General features: G+C 49.0%; 2 protein-coding genes across 8 annotated transcripts in view; both read right to left on the bottom strand.

Moving 5' to 3' along the window:
• LOC119229746 (kazrin) overlaps positions 1–5,472 on the bottom strand; it is a 72,446-nt gene extending 66,974 nt beyond the window's left edge. For 2 of the 4 annotated variants that reach the window (XR_005121649.2, XM_037490421.2), the window contains exons 1-2: positions 5,195–5,467; positions 4,948–5,043 (exon numbers count right to left, since the gene is read on the bottom strand). Coding sequence is in view for 3 of the 4 variants with exons in the window: in XM_037490421.2 (XP_037346318.2) it covers positions 4,948–5,023 (76 nt within the window). In the remaining variant the exon portion in view is untranslated. Of the gene's footprint in view, positions 1–4,947; positions 5,044–5,194 lie in introns of all 4 variants that reach the window. The other 2 variants (XM_062564150.1, XM_037490422.2) reach the window with 2 other exon arrangements.
• A 5,176-nt stretch (positions 5,473–10,648) lies between these two features.
• Positions 10,649–20,733, bottom strand: prdm2b (PR domain containing 2, with ZNF domain b). 4 transcript variants are annotated; one of them, XM_062564149.1, is made up of 7 exons: positions 20,604–20,733; positions 19,423–19,526; positions 19,002–19,154; positions 18,119–18,245; positions 15,900–15,995; positions 11,265–15,733; positions 10,649–10,934 (listed from the first exon to the last, which is right to left on the bottom strand). In XM_062564149.1, the coding sequence occupies exons 1-7, from the start codon at positions 20,716–20,718 to the stop codon at positions 10,917–10,919; spliced, it is 5,082 nt and encodes a 1,693-aa protein (XP_062420133.1). In that variant the 5' UTR covers positions 20,719–20,733; the 3' UTR covers positions 10,649–10,916. The 4 variants fall into 4 exon arrangements, with proteins under 4 accessions (XP_062420133.1, XP_037346611.2, XP_037346610.2 ...); XM_037490714.2 differs by lacking the exons at positions 18,119–18,245; positions 19,002–19,154; positions 19,423–19,526; positions 20,604–20,733 and adding an exon at positions 17,844–17,966; XM_037490713.2 differs by lacking the exons at positions 18,119–18,245; positions 19,002–19,154; positions 19,423–19,526; positions 20,604–20,733 and adding an exon at positions 17,641–17,836.
• Positions 20,734–21,060: the final 327 nt, after the last annotated feature.

The raw sequence follows: 21,060 nt of genomic DNA, 5'->3' as shown, positions 1-21,060 counted from the left end.
TTTTTCGCATGTACAGTCAAGCTACTCACTGTGTGTGCATATTATTTATAGTGGGTAGGTTCAAACATTATCTTTTACACTGTCAAAACCTCACTGAAGTTCATGTGCTCATACAGAACATATGCTTCCAACTATCACATAATGGCCTCCCTCAGTATTTCCTATTTGAATGCAATAAAAAAATAAAAAAACGGCACCTTTTGGTCACAGTGAAAGTCTGGATCCCTGATTTTAAACATTAACGTGCACACAGCGAGCGCCGTCGCTCCCCTCCGCGCGCCGCGTGCTCTGCATGTTGAGGAGAAGCGTCCGGGAGAATAAGCTATATTTCATCACCACAGGAGCACTCGCACTAACTACTGATGCAAATTTATACAGAGCAGCACACATTCTTTGGCTCTGGTTCCTGCGTCACAGTGCAGTAGTGCAGTGAGGGATGAGAGGTGGGATGTTGTGATGGAATAGGAGAGTATTTATAATCACGCCGAGCTTTATAACAAAGATTTAGCGTTGTTCTGCTTCACGTAGCTCATGTTAGCTGCAGCAACTCGGCTAACATGAGCCATGTTAGTTTACTCTGTCTACTCTGTGGTGCATTGTAGAAGAGGAGCGCCAGTGTTTGGGGGGCACAGCATGTGTCTGCAGAGAGCTAAAAAAGTGTAACTGGATGGAGGGAAGAGGAGGCCGGCGGTACTGGACGCATAGAGGAAGATATGCAGAGTCAGCAAACACAAACACGTCGGAAGACGGTTCAACGGTGCAGAGGTCAAAGTCTAAAAGGTTTCATTCAGAACGGCTTTCACCGACAATAAGTGACAACCTTATTGAAGGGGAACATTCCCTCAAACTAACACAAGGCTCATTTCATTTGCACATTTGCACAAAGCCAACCGACACACACACACACACACACACACACACACACTCATACCGTTAAATCTCTGCACGCAGCTCGGACGCAGCAGTCTGAGACAGTGACAAATTCAGCTGCTTTAAAGTGGAGATGAGTCACTGTGACGTGTTCGCTCAGCGCACAGCATTCAGCTTATGTGCAGCCACTGAGCATTTTTGCAATAGCCTTAATTTGTGTGAGTGTACACTGAGTGTGTGTGTGTGTGTGTGTGTGTGTGTGTGTGTGTGTGTGTGTGTGTGTGTGTGTGTGTGTCAGGCAGAGAAAGAAAGAGAGCAGGATTACGATAAAAATGAGTTCAAACAGATCAAAAGAGAGGGAAATTACTCAAATCCATTGGAACAATTCGGCAAAGTATGAAATGTCTTATTGTCTTCAATAAATCCAGAAGTAACAATAAAACACTTTTTTGTTGGTGTGCTGCAGCAACACTTTTTGTGGAACGGGGAGAATTGTGAGACTATAAAACCTCAGTGTTGTACTATACTGTGCTATTGTCTCGAGCCTTTCCTTCACGCGGTGTTAGCGTGTTGGGAGGTCCGACATGCAGCACATGCTACATCATCCTGTCACGTCCTCAGCAACCGTTTCGGCTGTTCATCAGGAGACTCGTGTCACTCAAGGAGGAGACGTTGATCCCCTGGTCAAAGAGCTAGCGTGTCGATTCAGAAGGAAAACACAGAGCTAATGCGGTCAGTGAACTCTACATCGGTTTATTGATCACCCCGAGGCAAAGTCTGCTAATGAAGACACATGTGGTCCCCTGCCACCAAGAACCAGAAGAAGGAATGCACCTCAATGCAATGTAATTATACCCCAATGCAAAGTAGCACACTGGTTTGCATTGATTTCACCAAAACAGTATTTCCCTTAAACCAAACCCGCGTATGTTTACAGCAGCTTAAGTAGATTAATGGAGTGAATGTTGTTGGCCTGAAGCCGTCGCTGCGAGTCATGATGCGCTGAGCGCCACTCTCAGCTCCACCGGGGTCCTTGGATCCAATACGGGGATTGGAAGGGAGAGGTGGATCCATATCAGGAACGGATGGACTGGTTTTCAGGGATGCCAAGGGACTCTCGGATCAATACTGTAAGTCAGCACAAACCATTGTGAGTCACTTATTAAGCCAATTTAGCCCTGCTTACAGATGTTATTTGAATATTCTATGTATCTGGTTGGGTTTTTCCCCAAGAGAAGTAAAGTCCCTGATGTTGGGCAATAATTACGTTAGCTCTCCTGGGATTAGATTCAGTTCACACCTACATGGAAAATGACTCAATTAGAGCAGCCATTTAAAGAGCTTCCCCCTCTCCCACTCTAAATGATATGGCTATTGGCTTCGATAGCAGCCTGGAGCCAAACGGAGAACGTTGGCCATAAGCCAGCACCTTGACCCCCCCCCCACCCCCCCCTCCCCCCCCACCCCCCTCCCTGAGCAGACACATCCCTCTACATCACCGGGAGAATGAAGGTATTCGGAGCCATAAACCTCTGTGGTACTCCTGGACTACACTGTTGACAAAGTTACACCATCCCTTTGGTCCAGTGGAGCAGAAAGGTGACTGAAGGAGGCGAGTCTATGAGCACACGGGGATTCGTGCGGACGCAGTGATAGCACACATGAGGCTGGGTTTTTTTTTTCCCCCATGTAGCTGTTAACCATTACGGACATTTCATTGCCGCGAAATGAAGGCCAAGATGTGTTTGCGAAATTAACAGCAAAGATAAAGAGTGGTAAATTCAACCTCCTTCACGAGGAGGCAACACAAAGACAGTCAAGGTGTAGTGAAAAGTGCATGCTGGTCTCAGAAAAAGCCTTTTTCACCTGCGACAAAAATATAGTGGTGGCAAAAGATTTGGTCTGGACAGCAGGACAATCTGGCTGCTGTTTTGCTTAATATACGTTGTCCATGTAAGATTTTGTCTAAGCATCCCTCAAGGGCAGCAAATACTGAAGCATAACTATTGTTCTTCTCATCATAACATCACTTTGTCATCATGACTGCTAGTTCTTCTGCAAAAAAATACGTCAGTGAACAAAACCCAATTTCAGCCCGATACATCAACATCAAGACAACCAACGGCAGCCTATAGTTGGAAATGCAATTTGCATATCTGTCAGATCTGTCCATCATGGTGTGAATTAATTCTCACAACTGAGCCGCCCATCACGGCCCATTCAAACAGAACTTGCATGAGACCTTTATCGGATACTAATCAAATGCCACTTTGATGTGGCCTTTCATGATAAAAACCCCATGAAAACAGATTCAGCATTTTGAGAAATCAGTTAACGTGTGTTTAACTTTATCAGTACACATCAGTGGAAATTATAACTCTTTTGTGTCCGATTAGTTTAAGCGATGCGTCCCTTGTAAACTGGCAATCGAATGGGGGCGATATTTATTTGAGTTGTCTTTTATTTTGAAGGCTGAACCGGCTCAGCTGTCTGCCACAAAGCGATCTGATCGTCAGCACTGCCGCGCCCTCTGCTTGTTTTATCTCCCTTTTTATGCCGTAGAGCCCCTCCAGATAAGCTCACCCGAGTCACACATCCGGAGTCGTGCTGTGAAAAAAGGCATGCATGACATTCAACACGGGCCCAGGACACGTGGAAAAACTCAGGATGCAAATAAACCTTTGCAGGGTGCCTTATGTTTGACTTCTTCCAATATGTGGGTCACCCTCTCTGCAGCGACGATCCAAAACCACCCAGTTTACACAGATGATTCTCTGCTGTGTGAAGCAGAATATGAAACTTTAACAGCAGCGTGGTCTCATCAACACGGTTTTGAACCCACAGATACACCTGGACAAAGTGTATTATTAGGAGGCAGAGACAGCAACAAGCCACTGCACCAGATCTTCATCATCTCGAGTAGCTCCACGTATCAAAGAGGCGAAATGCATCCCGACGGATCAAATCCTGCCACACAGGCCATTAGGAAACGCGTGTTAGGGAGCATCCATTTTCCAGCTGCCGTGTTTTCCATTATGAGCTTCACAAAGTGCTGTCCAGGTGGTAATGGAGGTAACAACCGCCATTAATAAAAATGTAGAACCAATGTGGCAAAGTCAATCTATGAGACGCAGCTCCGAAGGCAGTTTTACTTTTGAAGGCCGCCCCGGGCTCTCCTCGTTATCCTTCAACACCACGTGAAGAATCACTTCAAGCGGAGGCATCAAAGGCACCGAACTAACTTCTCACAGCACGGCTGGAGGAGAGACACCAGATGAGGGAGGATGGAATCATGTAATTCTCTGCTCTTTCTTCCTTGCAAGAGAGATATGTATTGAGACCATGTGAATGACCCGATAAGATGTCACTTGAAGCCTGCTTCATTTGCAGCGCTCTAAGGCTGTGTTCTTGACAGATTCCGTTTTCAATAATTCAGCCATCGGTCCGAGCTGTGAGAGCAGCTGTGACAGTGGCTCAGCCTGTCAGACGCAAGCTCACTAATAACCGTGCACCCGCGTAATGAATGCATTTCATCAAGGCTCTGTCTTACGGGGTTCCACACCTGACACCAAGACGAATCGAGGCGGGGTGCTGTGACGAGCAGAAAGCTTCTCAAACCACCGGCACAGCTGAGCAGAAAGCCTGGAGTTCAGGCTGTATGTTAATAAAGACGAACACAAGCTTTCTGTAGCTCCCTCCTCGAAATGAAACGGCACCCACGGTGATGCATCCAGAGGCCTGACGGCAACTTGCTGAGCTCACAGAAACACCCAGCGCAACCTCAACGACTATTTCTTCTCCCCCTTTTACACAAACACGCACATCTCCGACATCCCTCCCACAAATAATCCAGTTTTATTTCTTCTTTTTCTGCCCCCCCCCCCCAAAAAAAAAACAACTCCCCCAGTGCTCGGTCACAGCAGCATCCCAGGAAGACTTAAGCCACGATGCCGTCATCGTTTGTATCTTGTAGCCTCTGGGCATCAGCGAGAATTTAAACAGCGATGAGATTCAGAAGATCGGGGCATCAATGCAGAGGCACAGTGGGCCAATCGTTTGTAAGAAGGTGCTACTCACTGGCGTGCATGAGCTGCCCCTGGCGTCCAAACACCTGGGAGAAGGTGGCATGGCTGCAGGTGAGGGTGTCATCCATGGCTGTCCCACTGGCAGCAGCTGAGGAGAAATAGAGATGAGAAGGGGAGTAAAGGGTGGGGGGGGGGGGGGAGGATGAGAGAAGGTCGACAACACTGCGTCACATCAAGACAGAAATGAGGAGTGAGGTTAAAAAGAAGAAAAAAAAAGAAAAGAGGGGGCGGGTCCTTGCCTTCAGTTGCAGAAGCTGGGGTGTGATCTCTGGTGGAAGACTGTCCTGCTGCTGAGGAGGGGAGTGCAGCCCTCTCGCTGCTCGCCGCACAGATAATGGAAGGGGTTGTGCCCGCCCGCCCGCCCGCCTGCCTGTCAGCATGCGAGTGTGTGCGCGCCACAGGAACTTCTCTGCACGCGTGCCCGTGAGAGCATCCCCTTCGCCGTGCGCGTGTGAGCGCGGAGCTGGAGGCGCACTTTCTCCCTCTGTTACAGGCTGACGGTCCTCTGCGGCTCCAGACAGGATGGGGTTGAAGGGAAGAGCGATGACGTAGGGAGGCGCATGGGGGGGGGGGGGGGGGTGAGCGCCGCGCCCACAGCAGGTAGAAGTCAATCCTCCACCGTCACCGGAGTTGTCCTCTGGGAACAGGACGGGGCTGTTGTTCTGTGATTTGTGTGACTCTGCCCTCTTTACTCTCCCCCCCCCCCCTCTCCTCTCTACTGCTCTGGTGTGCTCTGCCTCAGCAGTAACATCTCTCTCTCTCTCTCTCTCTCTCTCTCTCTCTCTCTCTCTCTCTCTCTCTCTCTCTCTCTCTCTCTCTCTCTCTCTCTCTCTCTCTCTCACACACACACACACACACACACACACACACACACACACACACACGCACATACGTACGTGCACGCAGGCACCTCTTACTCTCCCCACCTACTCCATGCAAATCCCCCACCCTCCCCCCCCCCCCCAATTCCATCTTAAAGCTGGGGGCCGCTGCTGGGAAACAGATTCTAGCAAACTCGAGTGCTTCATCTTCCCCCGGTGCTGAGGGGGAGAAAGAAAGAAAAAAAAGAAGAGGATGAGTAGAGGGTTGAATAAAAAGTGGAAAGTAGGGCTGGTGCAGCTGGTGGTTTCCAGAGGCTTCATTTTGAAAAGGAATCGTAGAAAACTGCTGAGTACAAAAATAAAATGAACTTGTACTCTAGCTGAAAAATAACTCTCATAAGTCCTGATCGCCTCGTAGGCTGCAGCCACAGTGACAAGAGCAAACGTGAGATGTTCTGGCATGTGTGCAATACACACTCCACACACTGCAGCTAGAAGGTACATCCATGAGATCAAATGAGCACCCATCAGATGGTCTTAAAATAGGCCTTGAATGCACATGCATTGTGTTCACTGTGCAGCCGTTGGCATGGAGACCCAGATGATCATACGTGCTGTTCACCCCCGCGCCGTCCAACCTCGCTGCAGCGTGTAAACCAGCCGCAAACAGACAAAAAAAACTTTGCCATGGAGCCATCTCTCATACCACTGATCTGCCAGGGGAGCAGACCGGGGACCTGACCGCAGCGCTCACCCCCTCCCCCTCGGCGGGCCTCGCTGGGAGATCAGAGGAGGAGGAGGAGGAGGAGGAGGAGGGCTCGGGCGGCGGTGGGCTGACCTCAAGCAGGTGGTCCTGCAGGTGAAAAGAAAGAAGACTGTGAAACCAACGTGCCTGCGATCCGACGTCACAACGTCAGCAGCACGCGTCACGGGGGCAGAACGTCAGCGTGACGCGGAGGTCGAGCAGAGTGACGTGCAGACGTTCCTCAAACAAGGAGACTCGAGACAAAAGTTGAATCTCAAGTGGGAGAGAATAAATCTCCCCTCCGCCTTTATCCGCCTTGATGCCATTCTCTTTGAGCAGGACGTACAGCCGGAGCGGCCTTTCTTTTGGAGGCTGCAGATTGTCATCTGAGCAGCTGTCATTCCCTCCAGCTGTGTCTCCCCATCACTGGCGAGCTATCAAATAACATTACTGTTTAAAAAAAAACAGTGATTCTGTCTGATCCAGATGAATTTTATTCCAGCGGACCTTTCGTTTAACAAAAAAAAGGAAAAAAGCGCATTTTTGTACAGCTTCTAACTGCATTTTACTCAAGCTGCATATAAACAATAACGAACGCTATATATATATATATATATATATATATATATATATATATATATATATATATATAAGTAACGCGATGAAGGTCATCGCACATCGGTGTCTTTTTAACGCTTTCATTTCCCGCTCAAAGAGAAACTTAATTCCCCCTCAAGTCTTTTCTTTTCACCTTGCTGCAGTGCAGGATAGGTTTACTCCAACACCTGGTGACATCACTATTGGGTGTGGTTACAGGTTTAACAGAACACATGGCTGAACAACCCCCCCCCCCCCCCCCCCCCCCACACACACACACACAGTGAAGCTGGGTGTGTTCAAACTGAGGGAAACATAACTTACTTACATAAGTTACTGCAGAAGAGCAGGAGGACTCCTCTTAACCTGTAGCTTCCAGTTATATAATCCTGTTTATCTAAGGATTTGGAGACAAATGAGGTTACAACACAGATTGCAAACACACTCCATTACACTCAATATAACGTGTTATGTAGAGGAATAATACTGCATTCCAGCTCCACTTTGAGTCTATATTCCACAAACAGATGTTTGTCCTAAACCTCCTGAAGGTGGTAATCGAGCACAGGGCCCCTCAAGCAGCCCTTCTACGCATTGAATCTGCCTCTGGGGTGCCGTGGTTTATTTGGTGGGGGCAGGCACAGAGCTGTGTGGGATTACATTTTTATGAATAGGGGTGAAGCTCCGCCGTACACACCGATCAGGGGAGAGTGTCGTCATATTTCACCCTGACAGCAGCAGCACGGCGCCCCACTCCTCCAAGGCCCCCCCCCCCCCCGCCCCCAACAGCCATAAACCACATCCAGTCATAAACCATGCCATCATGGCACTGGGAGGGGGGGGAGGCGAACAAACACGTCCCTCTGAATGAAGAAAAAAGCAGCCTGTGCATCACATCCAACACACAGAATGCGTTCAATCCAAAGCCCCCCCTTCCATCAGCATGATACCCCCCCCGAGGGCCCCAAGTTTGTTCCCGAACCCGGAGGCACGTTTCTGCTCCACAGCGTCCGTCCGGTGCTGCTTGGTAGCTCATTAATTTCCCCCGAGCGTGATGGATGGGGTCCGGACGAGGATAATCTCAGCAGATGCGACTTTGGAAGGTGACGAGTGCACCAGCAGGGACTCGGAGGCTCTGGTGTCTCATCCGGGTCAACGCACCACCACCTTCTTCTTCTTCTTCAACCAAAAGATACTTATTTACCATTTCATGTGAGACAGGGATAGGCTTGGATTTGAAAAATATGTTGAATAATGTCGAGAAAGTTTATTATTTTCCACACGATCATGTAATTACTTTGTAGCTGAGAATAAGGGTTTGGGATTAAGTTAATTGCCAGTTTATTTCTTAAGTTGTGAGACCTCAGTGAATGCTTAATAGTTTTGTATATATTTATTTATATTATACAGTATACAACATTTTTGTCCTAAATGAGAAAATGACTGTGCTGCTGCCACGAAGCATTTTTAAAAAAAAAAGGGATAATTATAGATTAGTGATAATGAGTATGTGCACAACACAGCCACATCAGTCCAGTTGTGATTTATGGTGAGAAACAAAAAGGAACCCCAAAATAAATCAGTGTGCTCCACAACTCGCCCCCATTTTCCTCTGGAGAGCGAGGCGTCACAGAGGAGGTGAGAACGTAAGGTGCTCCAGGACTCCCGTTTCAACCTCAGACGGGTTCACTGCGCCCGGAATAGAAAACCGATCTGGAGGCAGGGCGGCGCCGTCCGTGGGCCCCCCACCCCCCCACCACGGCAGCAGCTTGTTGACCCGCGCAGGCAGCGACTTGAGATCTGATTCATGTGAAGGACGGCCCGCTGAAATGGAAGCTAAACTTCCTTTTTCCAAAAACCCACAACTTCCTGACAGGCTGCGAGTGAAACCGTATTACAATTAGCAGGGTCATCTATTATACTAAAATAAGAATAAAGTGGTAAAAGGTCTCTGAATAAAATGGCTTTTAAGGAGTGAGAGAAGTGCACTTGATAATTATCTCTCTACAACCATTACATTCATTTTACAAAATCACTCAACTACATATTAAATTGTATTGAAAACTACCGTAATGTACTTTTTCCATAAAGTATCAAATTGAATAAGTGGAAAATGACACCCATTCAGTATATTTATATTACGCACTTCTCGCAGAGATCCCAGGAAGTAAAACCAATATAAGCTCAACCACAATTTGAAAAACTTTTTTTTTTATTATTATGTCAATTACAGCAATGTTTTACTTGAGGTCATTTGGGATTTATGTCTTTGTTCATCCTTGAATACATCATCCTGATGCTAAAAGGCATACATGAGGGTTTCACGCGGAAATTAAATTAGTTTTTAAATCACATTGTTCAATTTACTTTCCCAAAGCATGCTACAAGCGTTTTGGCCGTGCTTGTGAACAACTGGATATGGTCAAGAGTGAGAAAGTGGGATAAGCACTGGAAAATAAGAAGAAAAAAAAAGAAAAAAAACCCTTTCCATAGCCGAATATATCAACGCAGAAAAACAAAGATGACTTTGTCCTCAGAATGAAAGTCGTTCGGTTACTATGCTACGGCTCCTGAAGGAAAATCGACACGTGAAACATCTTTGCAAACTTACAACGGGGCAAAAGAAAAACTGCATCCGTTGGATTCGAGTCATCATCATGCATTTTGGCATTTCAAAGTTGGACCATGTGTCGTTTTCTTGTGTCAAATTGCTTAACGGAAACAACACATGTATTTGTGGCTTTGTAAAAGTAGCATTTGAGTGTGGATGAATGCTTTGTACCAATTTGGTGCAAATGACCAGTGTCTGCAAAGTGTCTGAACGCGGTCCATTATTCACCGTGCGATTAGGCCAATCTTACCCACACCGATAGACATTTTGGCAAATGTTTTAAAGTGCTGTAAGAAACACTGGGCTGAATGAGTGTTATTAGAAACTCTTATCAAGACTACAACAACATCATCATTTCAGAACTCAAATGTTCTGCCAACGTCGGATAAACAAGAATTAAGAGAAACCGAGTGAAAAACATGACCAAAGGAAATACCTGTCAGGCCACACATCCGACTATGACCACACACACACTTACCGCACAGACAAACAGTGTTCCTGAGGACCAATTGTTGCAGTAAACTACTGCATTTTTCATTTTTGTTTACCAAACAAAAATATACCAGTAAGATATATTCTACAATATAGCGACTAAAGAAATTCAAAATCAAAACATACATACTTTGCAAATCATGTATAAACTGAAGTAGGTGCCCATTGGGAGAGACATGGAAATTGTCTTAATCTAGTTTATGCTCTATCCTGCACATGCATTAAGAGACACTGGAAACATCCAAAAATCTAAAACAACCAAATGGGAAAAATATAGAACAAAAGAATAAACTATTTTCCCTAAACCTCACTGATACATGATTGCCATTTGCAATATATCAGCTTTCAACATAACGGAGCCCTAATGTTACTGTTTTGGGTCAAGTAATGACTCGTATTGTATATATTAACTCATTGTCATTTACAGTTTCTTTTTCCGTTGTTTTTTTTTTCCGTTTTTTTTGCAAGGCTGGCTAAAAATCGAGGCTCAGTTCAGTTCGTAAGATAGATGGAAGATAAAGAGAGTGTCCTCCTTTAAATCCAGCAAAGGCAGTCGAGATGTCACGTGTTTTGAGTGAATAATCCCACCACACAAAAAGGTTGACCTCCGTGCTGTCAGTGCCTTGATTAGTCCAGAGTGTTGCCTGAGAGGTGCGAGCAGGAAATCCAGGGGAGCTCCACGGGGTCCACATGGCTCACTTCAACAGCACTTCCTGTAACACACAAGAACACAAAGGTTCACCGACAAAGAACCGCGGGGAGAAGCAGTGGTTCAGTTTATTTTAAAAACCACAACGATAATAACGATTATCCCGAGGACACTTTTTATTAAAAGTTAAATCTCCAGTGAGCTGGACATTTTGCAGTTAACGAGATTAACCAAATATCATTATCAGTATTTCTTGTGGAGACGTGTTGCAAATCCGGGCCACCCAATCAGCTGGCGTGCACAGAGACACCGACGTACTCTCAGGGCCACTGAATCCGTCTAGTCACGGAGACATAACAAGGGTCAAGGAAAAGAACACAAAGCGCCGTCTCACCTGAGTCTCTTTCGGCTCCTGAATTGGCGCCTCTTCCGTCTTGGCGTCGACAGAAGGAGCGGCGGTGACCATTTGTAAGCTCCTGGTGACTGGACCACCTACTCTCTCCCTCATTCGAAGGGAGAACCGCTCCTCCTTCTTCAGCTGCTGCTGCTGCTGCTGCGGAGGAGGAGCAGCAGGAAGAGGTGGCGGCGATTTGGCCTCGCCTGATCCCTTAGGAGGGGCCTCTTTGCCCATACGCTGCATTCTCATGGCCGGCCGCTGCTGCTGTTGCTGTTGTTGTTGTTGTGCGCCGTCACCGGGAGTGTCGGGGGCCGACGGGGTGGGAGGTAGTGACTGAAATTGGCCCTTCTTTGTTTTTTTGCTGGCAGAAACGGATGCCGGGAACGAGGCGGGCCTCTTCAGTCGGCCCGGCCCGGCGCCGGCAGCGGCTTTTCCTCTGCTTGCCTGGGCGGGTTCGGGCTCCGCCGCGCCGGAGCTTCGAGCCCTGGTCTTTCCGAGGCGTTTGGGCTCCGGCTCCGCCTCAGAGTCGGAGGCTTTCTTTCGGAGCTTGAGGGTTCTCTCCACCGCCTCTTTTTTCACCTCCGCCAGGCCTTTCTTGCCCCTTTTCACAGCGGGCTTCATGGGGCAGCTGAAGGCCATGTGCTTGCCGAGGCTTGCAGGGTAGGTGAACTCGCGACTGCAGTGGGGGCAAGCGTTAGAGGCCTGCTGCTGCTGCTCCTCCTCTTTCACGGGAGTCTTCTTCGCCGTGGTGGCAGCTTTATTTTTCTGTGAAATCGCCTTCTGGACGAGCTGATTTTTCTTCTTACTGAGGGCGCTCATTTTCGTTTTCCCATTTGTGTCTTGGTTGAAGTTGAGTCTCTTTGGCTGCCCCATTCTTCGGAAAGGACTCTGGCCTGCGGCGGCGGCGGCGGCGGCCGAGGGGGACGCCACGCCGTTGGGACTCTTCACGATCTCCTTGAGGGTGATGGGGTTTTTCTTGGGAGTGTAGCGCTTCTTGTCACTGGCACTGGCACAGGCCAAAATGTGCTTGTGCAGTTCGGGCATGTTGTCAAAGCTGTTGCCGCACTTGGTGCAGCGGATGGCGGTGCTGAACGTCTGCGGGATGTTGTGGGTGGTGAAGTTGGTGGCCGAGGCCACCGAGCCGGCGTGGGAGCGGCTGTGGTAGGGAAACGGCGGCGGTTTGTAGCTGGGGTAGTGTTGGTTGAGGCCGAGGCGGACATCCGGGGCTTTGGGCTTCCCGCCTTCCGAGGCCATTATCTTTATTGTAGTGTACAGCTCCTCGTTGGGGTCCTCCGGCCCCCCCTCCGCGTGGTTACCGTTAACGCCGGGCTCCTCTTTCGCCAAGTCCTCGTCGCCGCGCGGCGGCGGCGCCGCTGCTGCTGCTGCTGCTTCGTCGGTGGCGTCCGGCGCCGGCGTTGAGGGGCTGCTCTCCTCTTTGGCTCTGGACGGGTCCGTGTAGTTCTGCGGCCTGAGCTTGCCACTTTCGACGGCCGTGTGGGAGCACGTCTCGGCTGGATGCGAATCCTTCTGGTGCTGCTCCAGGTTACAGAGGAAGGCAAACTCCTTGGAGCAAACCGAGCACACAAAGATCCTGCCCACGCCGTGGAGCGCCGTGCGGTGAGCCAGCAGGGCGGCGGCGTCGCCAAACAGCTGCACGCAGAACTCGCACTTGAAGGGCCAGTCGGCGGCGTGCTCGGCGATGTGGCCGCTCAGCTCTTTGATGGAGTCGAACGGCTCCTCGCAGACGTTGCACACAAAGGTCGTGCAGTACGCCGAGTCGACGCCCTCCGCTGTTTTGCCCGGAGCGGCGGGCCGAGGCGAGGGGTCCGCCCCGGGCGCAGCGGCGTGATTCGTGACCGGCGGCTCATCCGTGCAGGCCTGAGGCTCCTCTTTGATCTTAATCGGAGGAGGGGTCAGCGAAGGCGGCGATGGGGACTGATCGTGAGAAGAGGAGGATTCTGGCTGCGGCGCGAGGACGGAAGGAGATTCCTCGGTTACCGAGTCGTCGCTTTGGTTCATTTTTCCGTTTGCGGGGGGGCTAAATGACGCCGAGCGTTCAGCCGGATCTTTGAGGGGACTGCTCGGGAGGTCCTGTGGCACACGGGTCTCGTCTTCGTTTCCATCGGCGGACGAATCGTCCTCCGAGTCAGACGGGGGACTGCGGTCGACCGACCTGGGAGACATTTTGGGCGAGAGGACGGGCAGAGGTCTGTGGGACGTGGAGTCTGAAGGCTGAGAGAGGGGGGAGCCGGGCACAGCTGGGGGAGACGGTATGGTAGGTAGCAGGGGGGGAGGCGGCGTCGGGGACGTCACGCTGGAGTCACCGGGGGAAGAGGGGTTCATGGTGACGGGGGTCAAGGAGGGGGGGGAGGGGTGGGCGGACTCCGCGGCAATGCTCGGGGAGCGCGAGTTGTAACAACTCAGGTTTGCTAAGGCCGAGGGGCCCTCCTCTGCTGGAGGCGGGAGACCCAAATAATCATTCATGAGCACCTTTTCAAGCATGCTGGTGTTGGGCTTCCTCTTTTTCACCAGCGGCTGCGGTGCTGGACCCCCCTTCGATTCGGGCTCGGCGTTGCTCTTCCGACCGAAGCTCAAATCCAGAGCTGAATCTCCAAGCACCTTGACCGCGCTGTCCCTGCACCTGCCGACGGAGCTCGACAGGTCCAGGGGCTGCTGGTTGCACGAGTTCCCGCCGCTGTTTGATGAGGTTTGGCCGTGCGTGTCGTCTTCCGACGGCTTCGGGCCGCCGCCATCTTCTCTCTCCGGGAGGCTGCCGCGAGGTAACGCGCCGAGGCTTTCCAGCTTTGGCACCTTTAGGGCGAATGAGCTCACCGCCTCGGATTTACAGCTCTCCGCTTTACACCCGGGACTGAGCTGTGGAGATGACGGGGGCGAGGACGTTCTTCTTTTGAACCTGCCCGAGGCCCCTGGGAGCTGCGTGACTGACAGCGGCGAGGCCAACCTGTGGCTTTCTGTTATCAGGGCAAGGGTTGATTTCTGAATGTCTTGTGTCTGAAGGAGCTGTTTGAGCTTCGGTGAGAGATAGACCGTTTTCTCCCGTTGAAACGCAGACGAGTCGGCAGCCTGTTGGAACAACCCACCCACGAGCAGGTTGGACGAGGAAGATGTAGAGGATGATGAAGACGACGAAGAAGAGGCGGTGAGCGATGCCGACTCGGTCTCGACCTTAAGGCTGGGGACAAACGGGGGGGTGGACGTTCTTCTTTTGGCAGCCGGCTGCCCGATGCTGGAGATTTGCTTCGCTGCACTGGTTCGGCCCTCCGCCTTCAGCGCCTGACTGATCTGATTTGGACCGATGATGACCGTGTCCAGGCCAAACAGAGCCGCAGATCTGGAGTCCACCTCGATCACCTCACAGCTGCTCACTGAGCTGGTGGACACAATCTTGCCGTCAATATAGAAGCTCAAATTCTCAGAGATGTTTTTGGATATGTCGACTGCGTAATCATCCCGGTCCACCTCGTCTTCGGTGTCTGCGCTGGGCACGTAGACGGGCGGAGGGCTGGCGCTGGGTGACTCGCCGGGCTGCTGCTGCTGCTTCTTCTGCGCCGAGGCCTCCTGGAGCAGCATGCCTTTCCTGCGAACTCCCTTTGGTAATAAGTGCCGTTCGTGTATTCTACGTTGGTGCCGGCGCATGTTTGTGTGTGTGCCAAACGCTTTGTTACAGTACTTGCAAGGATGGAGCTCCTTCGACTCGCCGTTCTCATCCAACATAAAAGGACGGTCGGCATAAGGCCTCGACTCCTTTCTCTGCAGCTCAGAGTTGTGCAGAGACGGCCCTCCAGTAAACTGGGAACCTATGGCTATGCACTGACTCGTCGGGCTGGTGCAGTCGGGGCTCGAGGCATCGGTCAGCATCGCAGGACTGAGCAGACTGGCGGTGCCCGCCAGAGAGCCGGGCCTTTTCTTCAGCCCACTCTCATGCCGCCTTTCATGCCGCCGCCGCCCCACCTGTGAGCCAAAGGATTTGCTGCAGTACCGGCATTTGAACAGTTGCGTTTGCTGGTTAGTGATGGCGTGGATGTGGATGTGACGTTCCAGACCCTGCCTGGTGGAGAAGTGGCGCTCGCAGTGTTGGCAGGGATACGACTCTCCGTGGGGGTCGCCCTCGAGGTCATCCGGGTCGGGGTCGAGATCAGGATCAGGATCAACCTGTGGTTCCTGTCCCGCAAGTGAGGACGAGTCAACCTGTCCCTGTGGCTCCTTATGGCTTCCTTCGGGGCATGTCATCAATGAACCCGATTTACTTTGCATGGAATCAGCTGCAGGTGAACGCTGATCCGCCAAATCCTCAGCATCCTCCTCTTCCTCGTTTCCTCTTTGAGTCATTGCCATGTCTTCTACATTGTTACGCTCAGTGCTTCTCATGGGAAGAGTTTCCTGGAGTTGCTGCGAGGGCCCTGCGGTTGACGGCCTCTCGTCGTCCTCCTCCTCCTCCTTTGGACCTGTAAACAGTTCGGGTCAAGTGTCAAGTTATGCTTATTCCTCAAAACATTCCAGGAATATCAACTTTTTTTTTTTTTTTTTTTTTTTAAATCGGCCAAGTTACTTCCTGAGACGTGTTAATAAAGAAGTGCGTGAAAAATGATCCCCAACAATAAGTCACCACACCTTCTTCTCCATCCCACATCTCGTTGGAAGTCGGTTTTCCTTTCTTGAATCCACCCAAACCAGCGTGGCTCGCTCCTTCAGGCAGCTTTCTTCTGGCTGCAAGATCACACACACACACACACACACACACACACACACACATCTCTGTATTAGTGAGGGTCTAAGACGAAGAGCGTAAGAAAGCTAATATTAGTATATGCAGATATTGAGTATGTTTATCCCCCCCAACAGATATTCAACGTAGAACCTTCCTGCTTCCTACTTCCTGCAAAATAGCAGGCGTTATTTATTTAATGGCTAACACAATTCTAGTAATAAGAGGGATGCCCAGACTTTAAGGTTACTTAAATAAGTGTATGATATCCTTATTAGACCCATGAAACCTTGGTCAATAACACTTTAATAATAATCTACTGAACTTTTTTCACGTTGTGTGCAGCCTTGTATTGCACTCTAAATGATGGGCTTGCGTGCATCAGTAATTTAAATGTCCAACCACTGCTTGACTCAAGAGGCGTCACTGGAACCTCATTATTTAAATAGTCTAAAAAAAAGGTTGACTGAGCTAAACCACACGACCTTCCTCATGCAAAAGAAACATTCTGCGGGTCCGTCATCTGGCGAGCATGGTCACAGGTGATCGGCTAAACTAGACAATAGTTTTATAGTTGAACTGGCATTAAGGGGAACCTGTCCTTTTCGGTTAGATGACGTGCATTATATTTGATATTCAGAGATGAAGAGGATAGTTAAACTAACTTCACGCACGGCTGACTTTTCAGAACAGTACAGGGCCAAAAGCTACAACTCTGTAGTATGAATATATGTCCTAAAGGACAGTAATTAACGCTAAAAATGTTAAAATCAGGATAACAGCCCTTACATTGTTGTTTTTAACCTTATTTCAACGTCTTTTTAGTGGTATCAGAAAGAGATTTTAGCTTTTACATGCAGCCTGTATTTAGGAGTCAGCCTCCGAATAACACTTGCAAGGATGTAAATCTCCCTTTGACAAATAGTTATTGCATCCGAGTGATAAATAAATGATGCTTGGATATTTCTGCAGGACAGGAGACGGAAAATCATGAAAGTCTGTTTAGTCTTTTTCCTCACGGCCAGGCGTCGAATTACCCACACGATCCATAAGATGGAAAGACCACGTACAAAGTTCACACTGGCGACATGTAGCAGCCATGCTGACTTTGAGCAAGAATAAATAGGTCCACATGTTGGACGTCTTTCTAGCATTAATATGTTGAAAACCCAAAAGTTGCGTTTTCTAACATGTTGACGAAACGACGTTTCTTATCCGGTTGTTTGGATGTCTGAAGTTACGACACGTTAATGAGATCAAACGCGGCTGTAACACTATAACGACCCCATTACACAGCAGGGCCGCAGAGTTAACGCCGTTTCCATCGCATCGAAATAGAAACTTTTTTAACTTATTGACTAAACTCAGTTCGCCATCTGCTCCTGTACTGAGGGATTTCCGTGCTCTCGGACCTTAGCCGTTTAGCTTCGTGCTAGCACGCTACACCCACAGTCTGACAACTCGATGAACCGGTTATTGTGCACCCAAAACCAAGTGAAAGATCCTTTAAAACGCTCTCTACAACACACGACCGCCGTACCGTAGGTTGTTACCGAACACCTCGGCCCCTAACTGGCGCCGCAGTCGGATGGGGGCAGCGGGCTAGCTAGCCGAGCTGGTAGGCCATCACCAAGTAGAGAAGCTCACCGATGGATGGCTTTCGTGCTTTAGGGAACTCAAGGGAAGGTCACATCCTCGACAACGTCAGGACCCCCAGAGGAGGAGGAAAAGCGGCTCTAAAAAGAGTGACGGTTGGTTTCACGGCTAAACGCGGGGCGGAACAGGTCCGAGGCCGGCCCACCCGTGGTTTAATCGGAGCTAAACCCGCTCGCGGCGACGTGTTTACTTACGCCCGGGTACGAAAGTGGCGAAAAGCAGCGCACATCGCAACCGTTAACGTTAGCCACCGCTTAGCCTTCCTGCGCCTCTAGCTACGGCTAACGTTAGCTCCCCCACCACCTCCTCTTACAACTTCGCCCGAGCGGCGAATGGGGAGGAGGAGGGGGGGGGAGGGGAGGGGGGGGGGTGTTCGGTTCTTCTTTCGGGCTCCGCGTCGGTGCGGCATTAGTGGATCAGAAAAGCGAAGCGCGAGCGGCATCCCCGGTTAACGTAAGCAAGGCCTCACCTCGCTTCGCCCCGGGTGAGTTTTTCCTGCTCAGACTGCTGGCTCTTTCTTCCTCCAGTGCAGCTGTTATCTCGGGGTTGTCTTCGACAGTGTACCACACCAGCAGCTCCTCGCCCGGCCCGATAGGCTGCAACAATGAGAGATGATGTCAGCCACCAATCACAGCTCGGCTTGCTGGGAGGCAAAGGGGGGATATTTGGTCCACTGTGCATCTTATCTCGTTTTAGGTTAGGGGGGGGGGGGGGGGGTCGGAATTTGACAGTGTTTTCACCACAGTCTGCAGTACATTCACTTATAGAGCACATAGTGAAAGGTTATTGAGGGATGTAGTGATCATAACTGCATGAAACAACTTTTTTTTTTTTTTTATGTTTATGAACTGTAATGGGTGTTAGTTAAGCTTCATACATCCCAAACACATGCATTTATAACACAGTACATGTCAGTTGTATCCAGGAATCAGGAAACGTTTATTGCCATCATGCGTCAGACACACATGGAATTTGACTTGGCGGTTGGTGCATGACGTAAGACAGTACGACAATGGACAACAGACAACGTAGTGCAGCAATAAGATGAAAATATATATAAAATATATGCTATGGGTTAGTACGCTAAAGCTATGGGATAGTAAGTTAAAGATAAAAATAAAAATAAAAGTGCACCAGCTAAACAGAAAGTGACAAGTGAAAGAGACAAAGTGTATGTACATGAGAGTGAGAGTCAGTCAGGCGGGGGGGGGGGGGGGGGGGGGGGGGGGACCCGGGCTCTGTTGATGAGTGAAAGAGGTTGTTTTGATTGACACCTGTGTTTTTTTGTTTTGGCTCGTAAAATGCTGCGTTGTGCAGCTGCACGTCGTCACATTGGGGTGTTTTTGACCTACCCGTAAAACATTGTAGTAAATGGCTCGGTTGATCTCCAGGGGGAAAAGGTTCTGCTCCTCACCAGAGCGGGCCCAGTTGACGTATCGCAGCCAGTTCCCCTTGGCGGGGTCTGTGGCGTCCACACACATCCAGCCCCTTGCTGGGAAGTAAACCTATGGCCCAAATGTACAATTGTATTGTATTGGTTTTTTTTTTTTTTTTTAAATCAGCAGCATTTGTCATAGCAACGTAAAACATTGGATATGTTTGAGTTCATTTATTATACAACTCTTACAGGTGACTACAGATGTAGGTTACCTCCATGGTGTTCTGAAACTATGGGAAGTAGTTTGGGTTTGTTTCAGTTATGCAGAGAAGTTTACAAAAAAAAGGCGAGGGAGAGTGTTTTAGGGAATAAAAAAGGAGCAGCCTGTAACATACCTCCCACATGTACACGTTACTGGTCACCTGGGACCTTTTTTTCTTCTCCCCAACAAATGGGCCGAACCTCTTGCCTTTTGGGATGGACTGAGTGGCCCAGACGCCTGGAAATAAGAGAGTGAAACATGAGATTTATATATTTCTAAAGTATTAAATACGAGACTATTTGTATCAATTCATGTACAAATATAAATATTTATAGAGTGATTTTGCTCAAACAATGGCGCACCTTGAGCTTAGACTCAAGAAGGTGTATCTTGAGGAGTGGCATAATGAGTCTGCCAGTAACTAGAGGTTATTTAAAACAGATTTTATTTGTATTTTTTCAAAATGACACATTATTTTGTTTAGCCTTACAGTCTGTTAACGGTATCTGTGGAAGCCTTATTCAGCCAGTTTCAAAGAGGAGCTCTGCGTCCCTGAATGACTGAACTACCATTTAAATTCACTTTTGTTGACACTTTGATTTCCCCCAAATGCATTAAAAGTTATTGATTTTCCAACGGTGTTGTTTCAATGTCATTTGCTGCTTAAAAGGGCATTTTTAAAGTTGTACATCTGTGAAATTAGGGTGCGTAAATGGAGGATGATGATTGGTTCCTACTGTACATACTTTCTTTCTGTAATAAGGTCCTCTGGGACAGAAACCAGAAGGGGCAGCACTTTGACGCCATATGGTCTTAAAAGTTGTAAAAGGCGCTCCAAGCGGCATTCGGAGCATTCCTACTTGCCTCTACACACATCTCAAAATGTAGCCAGCTGAGACCGCCATTAGCAGCAAATGGCGCTAAACAACAGAAACAATACAGAAAGCACTTAGGGCGTGAACCGGGGGGGGGGGGGGGGTGAAGGAGGAGGATGGGCCCTACGCTTCTTCAGCAAGATTGTGGGTCGCAGCGGTGTTATTGGACGGAACCACTGTTTGAGCGCAGTACAAAGCAACGGCCATGAGCTAGCTATTAGGGCCCACCAGCAAGGCCCAAATGCACTTAAATGCATGGTTGGCCCATCAATGGTATCAAAGGATGGAGAAACTCAGAAAACAAGAGACACATAGTGGAAGATTGACTTCATTGTATAGCAAATAGTGGTTTGCTGCTATATTAAATGATATGAACAGTGTCTATGGAACCTCTAAAACTACAGTTATCTAAACAGAATGGACACTTCTCTGTACTTACCCACGCGGCTTTGATTTATAGCAGAAGGTCCAAGGCTCAAACCGTCGGGTAGACCTTTCCACACATGACTTGGAATTTCCTCCAGAGTTTCCACTTTACCTCCGATGATAGCCATGGTCTGCAGTACAGGAAATGTTTTCTTATCAGACTGCTAAAACATCAAATCTCATTAAACATGACGTGTTCAACACTAATCTTAAATTGTATGGATGGCAGGAAGTAGATACTTGTGTTCGGGTAGGTTCCTGAAGGACCGTTTGGCACCACGTCGTCATTGAGCGTTAGCACATGAGACTACGATTAAATTTAAATGGATGCCTTTACATTGTAGCAAATTCACTGGGTGAGAAGAACACACCAGCTGTCGACATTGAACATTGAACCAGATTAAAGCAAAATGAACCGTTTTAAACTTGTCTGCCGAAATGCATGTCGCTTAATTTACAGCATGAAATGG

The sequence above is a fragment of the Pungitius pungitius genome, chromosome 8 (genome assembly GCF_949316345.1).
Source record: "Pungitius pungitius chromosome 8, fPunPun2.1, whole genome shotgun sequence".
Classification (NCBI taxonomy): domain Eukaryota; kingdom Metazoa; phylum Chordata; class Actinopteri; order Perciformes; family Gasterosteidae; genus Pungitius; species Pungitius pungitius.
Note: the sequence above shows the minus strand (reverse complement) of the source record. Positions and strands in the feature narration are given on the sequence as shown.

Bases quoted from the DNA above. Each gene is read 5' to 3' on its own strand.
- prdm2b (XM_062564149.1), bottom strand. From the start codon at position 20,718: ATGGCTATCATCGGAGGTAAAGTGGAAACTCTGGAGGAAATTCCAAGT. The intron at 19,527-20,603 runs GTAAGTACAGAG...TCTTATTTCCAG, and splicing joins TATAAATCAAAGCCGCGTGG to GCGTCTGGGCCACTCAGTCC. The intron at 19,155-19,422 runs GTATGTTACAGG...TTTGGGCCATAG, and splicing joins GTAACGTGTACATGTGGGAG to GTTTACTTCCCAGCAAGGGG.